We start from the raw sequence: 15,862 nt of genomic DNA, 5'->3' as shown, positions 1-15,862 counted from the left end.
CAATAAACGAGGCATTACTGAGCAGTGGTACCTCGGTTTTAGTTATAATTTGCACCAAAAGGTCGAACGGAAACTGAAAAGTACAAAAACTAAGGCCGTTTTTCCCCACAAAAAAATTCAATTAATCTGTTCCAGACACCCAAAAATATTAACAAAAATTGAACTTTATAGAGAATAATTATAGTTTTCCATTCAGAAAACAATGTAAAATAGTTACAAGTGATGAATGGGTGGAACTTAATGTTGATGCAAACGTTCCGTGAAAGAAAACTTTTCAAGAACATTTTCGACAAGAAATCAATTATTCAAAAAATGTGGCGCATAGTTTCTACTTAAACTATGCAGCTAAACATAGTCACGACTTATTTTCAGTGTTTCTGCAAGAATGACAATAAAGTCTATTCCATTGTGGTCTACTCTAAACAGGTTATGTGTGATATTCACATTACATCAGTCATGCAGTTTGAATTTATGTGGGATATTAAACACATTTTTTTCTTTAAAATACTTTAGTCAAACAACAGATCGTACAGCTTGCTTTCATTGTCATTCCATACAACAGATTAATTAGATTAATTAGATTAATTTTTACTCTAATATGGACTGCTTATATACTAAGAAACTCCATCCATCCATGCATTTTCTATGCCGCTTATACTCATTAGAGGCACGGGGTATGCTGGAACCTATCCCAGCTGACTTCGGGCGAGAGGCGGGGTACACCCTGGACTGGTCGCCAGCCAATCGCAGGGCACATATAGACAAACAACCATTCACACTCACATTCATACCTATGGACAATTTAGAGTCGCCAATTAACCTAACATGCATGTTTTTTTTGGAATGTACCCGGAGTAAACCCACGCACGCATGAGGAGAACATGCAAACTCCACACAGAGATGCCCAACGGAGATTCAAACCCAGGTCTTCCTGATCTCCTGACTGTGTGGCCAACATGCTAACCACTAGACCACCGTGCGGCTACTAAGAAACTCATTTAATTTATTTTTGTTATTTATCTCATCTCATTTAAAGTTTACAGCAGCTCTAACCTGCTTCTCAGACAGCAGATCTTGATGTAGCGCCCAACAGTGGCCGACATGACTAACCCTACCTATGATATAATTGTTGTAACACTGCCCTATCTTTCTTTGTCTCTCAGTATGTGCTGGCACAGAGAACAAGCTGAGTACGCTGTCAGACCTGGAGCAGCAGTATCGCACCCTGAGGAAGTACTACGAGAGTTGTGAAGTCGTAATGGGCAACCTCGAGATCACAAGCATTGACCACAGTCGGGACCTCACTTTCCTCAGAGTAAGGACTATAACTCCTGACAAAGTCAATTATTGAGAAGTTTGTTTATGGCAGAATGCCTCAAATGTATTTGAATACAGCGATTCCTATACCCTGTAATCTTCGAGACATCCAAACACCATCTGGTTGTAGAAATTGTCTAAAACTGAAATGCAGAGGCCTTACTTGCATCTTAAGTGCTTGAACCCTTGTGACCAGATAAGTGCTTCCTGCCTCACAGACCACCACGTCCAGAACACCCACACAATCAAATGAATTTCAATACACGAGCTGTAGAACTGCTGAATATGGCGGGAAGAACACCATCCAGACTGTCAAAATTGAGGGGGAAACATTCGGCTTTGGGGATGTTTATCTGGTAGTAAAGGTACAAGATGGCTTCACCACACTGAGGGGCAATGAAAGGGGCCATGGACCATAGAATCTTGGGTTAGAGCCTGGTCGTGGATAGGTCCTCCAGCATGACAGTAACCCAAAACCAAGACAACAAAGGAGCAGCTCAAGAAGAAGCACATTAAAGGGATAGTTTGGATTTTTTGACATGAAGTTGTATCCCCATCAGCATTGTAGTCGATTACCAGCGACTTACCCCCCACTTGGTCTCCTAAGTCCAGTTCTGGTCAGATTTCTGTGATGAACGTAGTTCCGCTTAGTTGCTGGGGACAATTAAGTAAAGAATTTAGTTTTTCAAAACAATGCGTTCAAAGATTAATACATTTGCATCACGAAAATGCCATCTCAAAAAAACGAAACACTGCCGTATCCCTGCGCACTGTCGCCTGTGTGTCTTTATCCGCTGTGGAACACAAACGTAAAAAAGATGGCCGCGGCGCTTCGTCACGGAAGTAGATGGGGTCTTCGTCACATACACCAAAATGCATAACCGACAGTGTGCAGGAATACGGCGGGAGACAAATATAATGCAGAGACTAGGCCATGCAGAAACTTTAATCTCATTGAAAACCTGTGGAGGGAGCTCAACCTTTGCTTTGCCACACGGTAGCGTTGAAAACCGCTTGGGAAAAAATCTGTAAAGAATGGCGGACCAAAATCCCTCTTGAGATTTGCGCAGCCCTGGTGACCAGCTACAAAATAATGTCTGATCGCTGTCCTTGCCAACAAGAGTTTCTCCACTAGGTACTTTTGCTTCAGTGTAGATAAAGAAAGCGCAGTGGTACTTCGTTTTTTCTTAGTAATTCATTCAAAACAGTCAGACGAAAACTAAAACATACAAAAACTTAAACAATGTTTCCCCAAGGAAATAATATAAATCCAATTAACCTGTTTCAGACAACTAGAATGTTAACAAAAAATACATGTTATAGACAATAATTATAGTAATTATAATTACATGCAGGAACCATTGTGAAATAATTATCAATGACAAATCAAACTGATAAATGAACACCGAACATCTGTGTTACCTTCATTGAAGACTCTTCTCAACATCTTTGATCGTTTGCGATCTCTTTACCCCATTCGCAACATTAGATTCCTTGAGTTCTTCTTTCTTCGCCAGGATGGAACTTATTGTTCATTTGGCAAACAAACTTGTATGTAATGTTCTCAGTTTGCAAAATTAATGTCTTACAGGATCCCGTGCCAACTAAGTATCACAAAATTTGTGTGATCCAAGACGGCTGAATAAACAAGCAGTGTTGGGAGTAGTCCGGCCACATCTTTACTAATACCACAAAATTCAACGTAACAAAAACACAGCAGTTCGTTACGTGCAATATTGTACGATAATCAAGACAGCTTACGAAAACCGAGGCAACATTTTGCCAAAAAAAACAATTATATGGAAACTGTGGTGCTTAGCAGCATGACTGTATCTTAGCCCTATATTTCATCATAGCATCCTTAAAAATATCATTGGTCATAGTAGCAATGATAATGCATTTTATTATTCTTCATGACCATTATTTTCTAAAAATTTTCCCTGAGAAGCACAAGCATGATGGACGTGTATTTGAACTGCAAATACTTTCTATTCCTAACATCTATCTTAATTCTTAATTAAGTCTGATACGACACGTTCCAGAATGAACTGCAATATCTGGTGTGTAGTCAGTAGCTGTCCAACTCCCAGGTTGGCAGTGTCACTTGTTAGCGCTCATGCGGCTTGTTTGAATCCATTTCAAGAGGTAATTTTTATGACAGACCTCAGTGGGTTGGAATGCAGCTTGGAAACACCATAGTTATACAACCATAATTACTAGTTTGTTCTCCAACTTGTAAATAAAAACACACACACACGCTAGCTCCTGAGGAATTATTATTAACTCGGTAGGTATTTTTACCCTTTCCAATTGTGACTCGACCAAGGAAGTGTAGTTGTTTTAAGGGACAAAATGCTCATGACTATATTGTAACAATTGTTATTATGAATTAGTGCACGGTAGATCCCCGATTTTCGTGGAAATTCTGTTCCGGACCCACCAGCGATTGATGAAAATCCACTAATTGAGACACCCATAAGAATGTATGTTCGAACCCTCCTGACATTGTTCACTTGTTCACAATCCTGGTTTAAGCCCTATACGCGTATTAAACACATTTTGCATGACAAGAAGATAGAATCTTATAATGAAAATAATTTTACGCTTCAGCGTTAGTCATACATTGTAGAGAAAAAAAAATAATTCTTAGTATTCCCTTGTCATTTGCAAATTGAACTACAAGGACCAAAGAAGCAAACAGGAAAAATTCTCACCCTAACACAACACAACGTGCTAATGTACAAGCTCCATTTACAATATGCGCTGATGCTGAATCATCTATCACTTGAACACAGCATTTTCTTTTGAAGGACACACATACAACCTCGGCGTGGGGTGATGTCAGCCCCTAGCCCTTCAGGGCAGGAGTGTTAATAGTGTGGTAATGAGAGATTTGGAGGAGGCAGCAGATGTCATTGTGATGATATTTGCAAGAAAAAAAAAGAAGTGTTTTGGTGAAATCAGCTGCTCATGCTGACCTCTTGGCCCTGAGCCTTTCAGGAGCATTATCCTTGACCACGTTCAGTGCTTTGTGCTGTGCAGCTGCACTTGATTCAAGTGTATCTGGGGGACTGCAGCACTCCCATTGTCGTACATTATAACTGCTGACTGCATTATTAGGTTAGCATTACTATGTAAACCACCAGTAAAGGCAGTTCCCCACCATGACAAGATGCGGTGTCACAGCTTGCGGCCTAGGAACCCGACTTCAAGTTAAGATGCGATTTGTTTGCATCTGGTTAAAGGGTTGCTGTGTCTTTGGTGTATTTAGTTTGAACATACACAGAGGTCTTTTGTGACTGAACGCACTCCTGTGATGCAAAAAAAGAAAGAAATGACGTGCACGGTGGATGATTTAGTGCAAACATTAAGCCACTAACAAAGGCTTAATGGCAACGGCAGAAGGGAGCAATGCGGTTCATAACAACAATAAACCAAAAATTATCTGCTTGCCTATTTTACCATTTCGTATTGCAACAAGATGTTACATAAGCCAGTATAGTCGAGCCTCTAAAGCTGAGCACCCCTGATGCCTAATTTTTCACCAAAAATATGCCTCTAAAGTCTTGCAACTCAGAAAGTATACCAAGGATTAACTCGGAGTACAGGTTTTGCTATTTGGCTTGGTTTTATGAAGTGGCTGTAATTTAGTTTCCTGTAAAATGATTTTCAGTTGAAGTCATTATTGATGTGTGTTTGCAACATATGCACACAATTTTTGCTACATAGATAACATTGATCAAGTACAGGAACTTTGGAAATCCAATAACAATCATAACCGTTAGTATCCTCCGCCGTCACGCATGTTAATTAGCAAGGGAAGTGCTTTGTGCACCTTCTGTTTTGCTGCAAAGCAAGAAGCTTGGCTATAGTTATGGAGCCCAATTCCTCCATGTGAATAAAACGTTAATTATGTATTGATGTCTAAAAATCATTTGGTGTCCAATCATCACGATTGTTATCACTGACATGATTGTTCTATGAGCGCAAGGTTTTTTTTTGCCACTGGTTTTCATGAACTTAAGATTGTACAGTTATGTTTTTTTAAAAAATATGCACATTTTGAGTGCACCTCGACTTTTCATTTTGCGTCCCTTACTGGGTTTTAAGTCATATCTTTGTTAATTTACTGGCTGAAGGTATTTTTGTGTGCAGCACATTAGACCTTCATCATCGGTTATTCCCTATGGAGACATTGTTCTGAAATCCAAAGTGATCCCGACAAATTGTAGCAATCCTGTTCTGGCAGGTTTAGCTTAAAAGAAAACAATCCACTACACACCTGCCTGTTTCCTATAGATGCACCATTCATTTGCAGAACGGCTCCCTGTGGCGCCACCTCGCAAAGTTGCTGCACCTTTTCATAGTGGGAAATTAACATGGGTTAATTGAACATGCTAATTAAGAAGCGAGGGTGCCAGGCGACAAGGGAGCAAGGGGGCAGGGAGCAGTATATCTTTAGGAAATGTTATTATTATTATTACACAAAAAGTAATAACACGGCTCCCCAGGGAGGGCAAGACTTTGCCTTTGAGAGGAGAAGTAAGCTAATGTGAAGCGATGCGCATACTCGCTGTTTCTTGGAGGTGACTGAAACTGATGCCTGGGCTCCTTTTTTAAAGATATCCCAAAGATGGATGGCTGCCCCCCTCTACCACCCCAAACAGCTTTTACCAGTAAACAGAGTCCATCTTCCAAACTACCTCTACAGGAGATGAATCAACACTCTCACTGTGATTAATAACATTGCTGTACTGAGGCTTTAACCCATGTTTTTTCTTTTTTGCAATACTGTGGTACCTCAGTTTTTTTTGTTATTAATTAGTTTCAAAAGGTTTGACCAAAACTAAATCATACGAAAACCGAGGCAATTTTTCTCATAGGAAATAATGTAAATCCAATTAATCCGTTCCAGACCCACAGTATAAACAATGTAAACAAAATGCATTTCATAGAGAATAATTATAAGTTTACATGCAGAAAACAATGTATGTCCAATAATGTACAAAAACAGAGACAGTGTACAAAAACAGGCAAAATCTTGGTGAAAATTTCGGACAAAAACCCAATCATACGAAACCGAGGTTGGATTGTAATGTGTATGCGTACGTGCATGTCCTTGGAGCTTTGCAGTCTATTCCAGCAGTCTCCTGATCAACAGTTTTGTGTGGATTGAGACGCCTTCAGAAAACTCTGTGGAGCTGTATGACATAAAAAAACAAATACTAAATGCAAAGTAAAACTGTACTAAAAGTCAAAGTCAAAAGTATTTCCCCTAATTTAAACTTTCAAATTAGTTTTTGCATGCACTTCAATAATTATTTAATGCAAATAAAGGCTGCAGGGTCTAAACTGAAAGGTGGGATGTCAATTAGGCGTGTGATGAAATATTGAAATATTTAATCCTACATGGATATCTTGCAGAATGTCGTTTTATTTTTTGTTTTTTATTAAAACAAAACCGCTAAAACTGGGGCGTACAAAAGCCAAGATTTGACAGTCGTCCCTCAGGAATTTGCTGTTTGAATTTTGCGGCTTAACTCTATCATGTTTTTTCAAAAGTATATGAATTAATAAATCATGCTATTTCATGGTTGAATATGGGCTATTATTAGTCAAAACATATGCATATTTAAGTCTGTTATATTGGGTGTTAGTTCTGTATAAAAAAACATATTTAGAAGGTTTGTTGTCATGTTTTCTATGCACTAACTATGAAAATATCCCATTTATAAAACATGAATCCTACTTCGCGGAAATTCACTTATCACATTTGGGTCTGGAATCATTTAACCGCCATAAACGCGCGATTACTGTAGTCTGCAAGAGTGAGCTTGCCTATGAATTAATTATGAATTCATTTTGAATTAATTTAGCAAATAGAAATGAAACGTTTTATCCAGGTCCGCATTTTCTATTGACATTCATTTATTTTCAAATGTGATGAAGAGGACAACAAAGATGGTAAAAACACACTCGGGTGTGTGTTTTTTTTTCTCCACTTGTCACTTTCTCTCGTGCTAAAAAAAACAGATCTGTGAATATGAAATATGCATGTTTCTTCTCTTTTCTCTTGCTGGTGTCAGGAGGGAGCCACGGTCCCATTCGATTATTTGTCATTGCTTGCAAACATTAGTAAAGGTGATTTTTCTGAGTATTAATGCAATGATCAGGCCGGTGCCAGTACGCTGGGCCCCACTAGTTGTGAATAAATTGCTGCGTTATCTTATATATAGTAGTCATATTTAATATCTGCAGTAGGTTTTCCACAGAATGTAAGAAAAAATAATCAGGTCAAACATTATTGTTCCATTTCATCCAGGTGTAGCGTGTTTAGCATTTACAAGCACAATATGTTGTGGCCCCATTCCATTCCTATTCCTTTCTCCATGAACTCTAAATGGAGTGTGGATCATCGGGGATCTGTTTCTTTCAAACAACGAAATGATGCTAAAATTTAAGAGCTGCACTGGCCTTACTAATATATGCAGCAGATAGACCTTAGCAGATGTATGTTTGTATAAAAAAAATAAATAATAATCTAAACTCTTCTGTTATTGCCAAATGATTCATACCCTAGCGGCTTAGCCAAATGCTAAGTTAAGGTTGATTGTCTTTTGATGAATGGCTTCTTCTTTTGGCAGGAAATGACACAGGAATGTGGCAAAGAAGTAGTAGTTTTCGAGATTTTAGTGAACAATACTGGCCGCAGGTCGTGGGTCTTAATCTTTCGCTTTTATTGTCAAGGTGTTGCCTAGGTGGCTCCTACAGGTGGCGACAACACTCTTTACTGCTATTTGAAACCCACTGTCATAGAAGACCAACATTTGTTCGTGGTCTTCTGCCATTTAGACGTTGAATGAGGCAGTCCTGGCTCTTTTTGAGCCTTAGAAAGTGTTTGGGTGGTGGTGGGAGCATTCATTCTTTCTAATCATTCAGTCAGTCATTAATTTTGATAGGGTATGTCTGTCGTTGACTCTGAGGAGTGAATTTTTTCAAATCTGCTAACACGAAGTCATGCAGTTATTTGTCACGTTGTCCTTCATTTTCGGTTTGTGTCTTTCAATGATTACATTTGACTTTACTTTGAATCAAACAGATGGCAAATGTAATCCATCGACATAACCGGTAGCCCTGTGTAGCACAGTGCATCCTGGCTTATTATTGTACTCAAACAGGGTGGTTGGTGGTTGATTATTTTTTAATACCGAAATCATTGTCGGAGCAGAACTGAAATAAAAATTGTATTGCATACTGGAAACTCTATTCTCTCTACTCATTTGGATGAATAAGTGATGCAGCTTGAGAATAGACCCCACTTAGGTTGTATTCTTTTTGTATGGCACTTTCAGCGCCAATTAAGTGAACGTCACCCTTCCCTTGATCTCGCTATCACAGTGTTGCAGATGAAACCAAGTGCACTAGTGAACAGCAGCAGATAATGTTACTTGAGGGGAAATAACATTAAATTAACTTAATTCTGGCAGCAATGTTAGGCATGAATGCAGGTCTAGAAGGTACATGAGTAGCTTACCTGGGCAGCAGAGCAATGATGCGATCAAATGAATCCACCTGGAATCCAAAGCGAAGAATACATGAATTGAATTATTTACCGCTTACTCAGAGTCTTCAATATGAATAAAATATAGGGTTGCACTCCCATTGTTTGGTAGGTGAGATTGGACGTTGATCTTGATCATTACTTCTACTTTATTTGATCCAGATAATGTAATTAAAATTGTTGATGGTTTGACAATTTTCAAAGGGTATCTATCAAAGTTAGCACTCAAATTTCATCAATAAGGTTAATGCAAAGCAGGGTGGAAACACATACGTTTTTGATGTCACTTAGGTGCATTTACAAAACGAAGGTGGGCAATTGTAGGCCACTGAGGTGTTAATTTTAAACCACACCGCCTTTTGGCTGTCCTCTAGGCATGGTAGCAGGAGTAAGAAGACCCTGGGACTTCTAGTGTTAAGCCAGTGATTTACTGCAATGGTTTTTCATTCATGTATTTAAAAAACAGTCATGTTTACCAAAATGATGATTTGAAAATTAAGCCCATGGAATTGGATCTAGCTTGTATTAACAGCTGCAATTGATGCCATATTTTTGCTAAATATTAATCACACATTGATTGTTGTAGATGTGTTACAGTGCTTTATTTATAAGTGGTGGATAGCTTTTTGATATTATTATTACACCTTTAGATTCAGTCTATCATCTCAGTGCATTTTCAGTCTAATAGCATTTCATAGACGGCCTTCTTGACACACATTCACATAGCACAGTAAGAGTTGAGCAACGGCTGCATATGACGGATGGAAAAAATATCGGAAGAGACAGACACACAATAAATGCATTATTTTCACTCACACAAGCTTAACTTTCACTTTCTAGAGGGGTGAGTCAACTGCAGAATGTTGCAAATTCTTGACACACACTCACACAGCACAGTAAGAGTTGAGCAACGGCTGCATATGACGGATGGAAAAAATATCGGAAGAGACAGACACACAATAAATGCATTATTTTCACTCACACAAGCTTAACTTTCACTTTCTAGAGGGGTGAGTCAACTGCAGAATGTTGCAAATGGCATGTTGCAATGATCCACAAAATTACCGTATATCCAGCATTTATTACAAATGCATCACACAGACAAAGGTATTGGGATTCCTAAGACTTACAGTTCCAGAAAACAGAACCGACTAAATACCCTTTTACATTCTACAGTTGAGGTAATTGGTTTGGTTATTTGGTTACTGTTTGAGATATTTCAATCAACCGTCAATCTGCTTTGAATTGCCTGTAAATTATTCACACATTCAGCATAGGGCAAACGTCATCAAGTACTTTTAAAATCTGGCTTCCTACAGCAATGGAACCGCGTTTGTTCTTGCGCTCAATTCACATGCTGTGACATCTTTCTTCATACTTCTTGACTGGCATATTTGTCCCCTCGGCACTGCTGGTGCCCTCCCCTTCTTCCTAATTTCTGATGCACTGTTAGATGAGTGCAGATTACGTTGGCCCCCTGCTACTCACCAAACTCTTTCAATATTAATGAAAAGTGATGAAGTGCTAGAGAGCCTCTGTCTTTCAGTCCTGACCTAGATTGGATTGACAACTGCAATTAGCGTCCCCTCAAGTTCATTTCCATCACTTTAATTTGACACGAAGGAGGACAGTGCGATGTGGGAGGAGAGACCATTGAGAAATCACAAGGAGAAAGGTGATGCAGACTGTAGGGAAAGAGTGTTTGACCAGGAACTGGTTTGTCAGCTCGCACAGAGGTGAACGCTCCACTCTTTTGAAAGGGAGACTTTGACCTTTACCACTATATGTTGTCTTTTAACGTGTTTCAATAGTGGAATAAGATACCTGTTAGTCTGAAAATGTTCTTTACATCTTTTATTTGGTTTCTCGGAACTCTATTAGTGCAGGTTGTCTGTTCAGGTGTTAACAAAACAGTCAAGCTTGTGTGCAGACCAAATCGACTGCACCTATTTGTTTGTATCCAAGACCCATTGTCGAATGAAAGCAATCTGCTTCAGCTGACCGGAACCAATGAAGTTTGACCCCAAAAAACAGAGCTACAGTCCTCTTTGGTCGAGCATGTACGCACTTTGCGTTAAGGTGTGACACTGACCAATAAGATCACAGTGGTATCTCACATGTTTTGTTATGGCACTCCTGTTGGTTCTGTTGGAATTTTTGTGTGTGGGGGTGAGAGAGAGAAACAAAACAACCTTCCAGTTCACAAACCCAAAATCAGATCTGTATCAGGGCAAGACTGCTACTTACCTTACTGTAAAATACACGCAGTAACACATATAATGTTAAATTATTACTGCCAATGTAAATCAAAATTTGATTTGTCAAATTGGAATGTCAAACACCTATTGGATTTCTGTAGTATCAAGTATCATGTTGTGGCACTGCATGTGTCACGCTTAGGTGTTTGTCTGGACCACAGACCACAGAGACAAGAGGCAGGTGAGGTGAAACACAATCTTTTAATAATTTCCACAGGTAAACATAAGGCGATGGCGATAAAGGGTTGCACCATGAATAAGCAAACAACAAAAAAAAAAACCCTGGCGGAGGCAGGTAGGCACTGGGCGCACCTAAAGTTTGCAAAAGTCTGAGCAGATAAGACACAGCACATGGGTACGTGGAGGACTTGGGTGAATAATCCAGCGTCTAACAGCTGGCAGCACTCGGCCTAAGTAGATGGGAGATGAGCAGAGTCAGGTACGACCAGTGGCTCCGCCTCCAGCCAGGAGCAGGGGATCTGGAGAGACAAAACAAACAAGGAGAAGGCAGGGAAACAAAACAAGGAAGCGTGCACCTAACAGCATGTGTGTTCTGTGTAATATCATTTGTTATAGTATTCAGTATTTTTTCTTTTTTGACTAATGCATTTTCTTGTGCTTTTGTCGGTAACACTTTAAATTATAGAAGTTGTCATTATCTTTATCAACATGATGACTAGCGTGCTGACATCAGTGTAATACCAGGGTAAAAGCTACAATTATGCTTGAAAATAAGTTCTTGGAAATTCTTTAACTATTCTTTCATATATACTGTATAACGTTTATCTTGTCTTTATCTGTAATATGACACCAACAGACAATGGGCTATCATGAGGATAAAATCACCAATAATCAACTCAACAACCAATTATATTTTTCTTTCATACACTTGGAGGAGAAGTAATCGCTCGGCACAAAAGCATAAAGGCTTCCCTACCACGCCAGCCCTCTTACATTGAAGTCTTGTGTTCTAATACAAAGCTTTCCGTCTTTTGTGGTCTAATTCGGAGATGAAACTACGCTGCTTTTGTAAACGAGATAATAGGAACAATGGGTTTCATTTTTGCTAAGGTCTTGCCTTGGCTTTGGCAGGGCTTATTTTTATTTCAATTACATATGTTCCACAGCCTTGTTTGTTTTACACAGTAAAATTGAGATGGGTGCAACAAAATCATCGGTATTTTTCCCCTTTCACAATTTATCAATTGTGTTTATCAAGTATCCACTGTGTGACGTGGACGTGTGTGACGGTTTTTAGGGAAATTATTAGCTATTATTAAAATATAAATGCACAAATGATGACATTTCTACAGACATATCGATATTCAAAGCAGATGTTTCATTCTTAAGCGAATTGGTAACGCCATCATTTTACCTTAGTTGTTATCATTAGGGGTGTAACCGTATGTCACAATCAAGATCCGGTACATACCTCTGTTTTAAGGTCACGGTTCCGTTCATTTTTGGTACAGTAATTAGACATAATGCAAAGCCTAAAACTGGTTATCTTGAATAGATTTTATGTATTTTTAAATGAAACATGAAAAAACTACAATGTGTTGGCGAGCAATTCTCCAAACAATACAATTCTCAAATAGTAAATAAAAGCATAGATATACAGGGTTTCTGCGTGTCCTGGAAAACCTGGGAAATGAAATACTGACCACTTTTGCATCATGGAAAATATGTAATAAAAAAATATGTCCTGGAAACGGAAAGTTATCCTGGATAACGATTTATCTTTTCCCTGCGTTGTGAGCTAATGTTTGTTGTCATCTTACGTTCATGGCAACATTAACCCACAGTGCTTCTCTGCTTCTAGCCAGCGCATTGCCCCATGTGACGCTACCAGCCAATCAAATTTGCATTTCCTGCTTAAATCAGTTCTGCTACCAATTGACTTTGTCACTAGATTTAGCGATTTTGCAGATCCCGTTAAGGCCTTAGCACCTAGAGACAAAACTGGTGACTAATTTGAAAAGTGTTGCTAGTACTGCATTGGTCCGTATGACGTTATAATTTGTATGAAAACGTCCTTGAACAATCCTGAAAAATAAATTCAGGAAAAGAGTGGGAACCCTGATATAGCATGGAGAAAAATGTAACAATGTGGGAGACCGTGTTTACATATTTCACTGGGAGGCAAAAAAACGGAGAATGTTTCTAGGCTTTGGATTCTCTGTGGTACTCTCACTAGCCATGATTACCACTAGCTAAAGGCTGGTCTGCACTGTTTTTGTCCACCTAGATCTCCGCTTCCACGCCGAATGTGTCACATATTCGTCTGCTTTTTAAGGACGCGATCCGGGCTTGTGTAGGTGCATCGCAAAGCAGAATGTACACTTCGTGTCCCTCACTTATATTGTGTGGGAAATCGGTAAGCATCTGTACTGAACCAAAATCCAAATATGAATGCATGCATTGTTAGCAGATGATAGTCAGGATGTGCTTGAATTCAAATATAAACTGTGCTAATGTCAATTCAATATGTAATTCTTTGTTGACAATGTGAACTTTTGGAGCTTGTAAGTATCCCTTTGTCATATAGGAAAACCAAAATTACATCTACACAGTACACAGTGTACAGTGTTTAACAAAGTGTGAGGAAAAAAACTGGGACGGAAAGTAATATTTTGCTTGTCTTTGGCACTTTGTTTTCGCAGCTTTCGAGTTAATTTGGCTTTCACGGGTCAGCACCTCTGACCACAGCTCTCTCCAGCACCAGCCTTAACCCCACTCAATACCTCCAGCTATTAATTCCCCAAAGCCACGGGTGAAATCGGTTGAAGGCTAATCAACATTTAGCTCTTCTGAGTGTGTGTTATTACACAGAAATTGATGGATGGTACAATTACACCCTGTGTCACTTAGCTAAATGGCTATGTAAGCCTAATGAGTTTTTATCCAAACTGTGAGTATTTAGTGCAAAGAGAGAACTTGTGTGTGGTGGCTAGAAAGGAAAGGTGGATGAAAATGTAAAATGCAAAGAAAGGGTTGATATCTGGAGTCAAGATGGATGCGATAATATTGTGATAAGCAGTCAAATTAAATTCACGAAATCACATACATTACAGAGGTGTGGTGAATGGGATTTCTGGAGCAAAACAGAAGCCTTTTTGTTTTTCATCACTGACCTTGGATGTAGACGGGCAGGGAATACCCAACATAAAGCAAACAGACCGAATGACAGAAAATAAAGGCAGTCATGCAGGCCGCCAAGGCCATGGTGACCAGTGGGCACAAAATTTTAAAAATCAGGCCCAAGGCCAGAGAACGGGCCAACAGTGACCCTGGCTATCATTGAAGTCTCATTATCCTGTCAAAAAAAGCCACAAGGTCCCTCGGTGCAACACACAGAAAACTCACCAACACACCCTGAGCTTGTGATAAGGTGGGGTTTCAACAAGACAGATAAGATGTTTTTCTTGGGTGTTTGGTCGATATTGACATCTGTTCATATTTGTATTGTTTTTTTCTGCCGGTAATGATATCGGTGCATGGGTGATGACACTGTGCTCCACACAGCAACAAGCATGGTCTGTCCGCCTTGTGGAATTATTTCGAAGTTTCGCCTTTGGATTGTAAATAGGCAATTGCAATGATTGTGACACACTGGTTATGTAAGGGGGGGCTAAGGTGTAGCCAAAAATATACCTAATTTCTCGGACAGTCTCGGTTATTGTATTTATAATTATTTTGCATTGTTTTCTGGATGTAAAACTATTACATTTTGTCTGTAAAATGTATTTTTTGTTAATATTGTTGGGTGTCTGGGTGTCTAAAATGGGAACAGTGCCTTGCTAGGATTAATAAAATCATAATGTACTTATGAACTGTTAACAATGCTGCTCTGCAGCTACTGGATCTAAAGTGGGAGTAGTGCTTTATTAGGATAAATAAAGAACATATTGTGCACTTATTAACAATTAAAAATGTTGTGAGATAAGTATCTCATTAGGATTAGGATATCATATGTAATACATCAATAATACATTATGTATGTAGTACTGATACTATGTATTATATGTAACCCTAATAATAATCTAATTTCAGACTTATTAACTTTAATTCCTACTTATTAAGGCTTATTACAAGCACTTTAATATAACGTGTTACAGGAATATGTGTGCTGTTATTAACAAGGGGTAAATAGTATGCTCAATTTTGAACATGCTTAACAAGTTTATGTTAAGGACCATTATATGTTTTCAGAATATTTGAACAATCCAACATGTCCGACATCGAGCGTGAAGAAGCAGAGCTTATTTCATCCTACTCTTCAAACACCTTCTGTTGAAAGTTGTATTTATTGGATACCTAGTTTTCTGATTTGTATTTTGTTCTTCTTGTACTGAAAACGAACCAAACCGTGACTTTAATACCTAGTTTGGTACCGAACTGTGAGGATGTTGTACCATTACTCGCCTACCTTTGACCTCCAAGAGCCAATATACTGTAGCTTTTGCTCTGTTCTGTGATGCAGAGTTCGAGTCAGTGTGTTTAACAATCATTTGTTTGTGGACTCAATTTTTCCATTAACGTACACACACACACACACGTCATATAAACTGCAGTTTGACAAAGAAACAAGTCAAGGACTTCATAGACGTCATGGCTGGCTACTGCTTATAAACTGGTCTACCACTTCTTGAGTAATTTATGATGTTGCTTTTTTAGGCCCTGTCCACACAGGAACGTTCTTGGGATTTTTTTTGGCGGGTTGAAA

General features: G+C 38.9%; 1 protein-coding gene across 2 annotated transcripts in view; it reads left to right on the top strand.

The window, feature by feature from the left end:
- The window catches only part of LOC129187512 (receptor tyrosine-protein kinase erbB-4-like), a 357,011-nt gene that overhangs the window by 178,077 nt on the left and 163,072 nt on the right, over window positions 1–15,862 (top strand). For both annotated transcript variants that reach the window (XM_054786945.1, XM_054786944.1), the window contains exon 2: window positions 1,164–1,315. In XM_054786945.1, the coding sequence (XP_054642920.1) occupies window positions 1,164–1,315 (152 nt within the window). The remainder of the gene's footprint in view (window positions 1–1,163; window positions 1,316–15,862) is intronic.

This window comes from Dunckerocampus dactyliophorus, chromosome 9, assembly GCF_027744805.1.
Source record: "Dunckerocampus dactyliophorus isolate RoL2022-P2 chromosome 9, RoL_Ddac_1.1, whole genome shotgun sequence".
In the NCBI taxonomy this organism is placed as follows: Eukaryota; Metazoa; Chordata; class Actinopteri; order Syngnathiformes; family Syngnathidae; genus Dunckerocampus; species Dunckerocampus dactyliophorus.
This window is presented reverse-complemented; position numbering and strand designations above follow the sequence as displayed.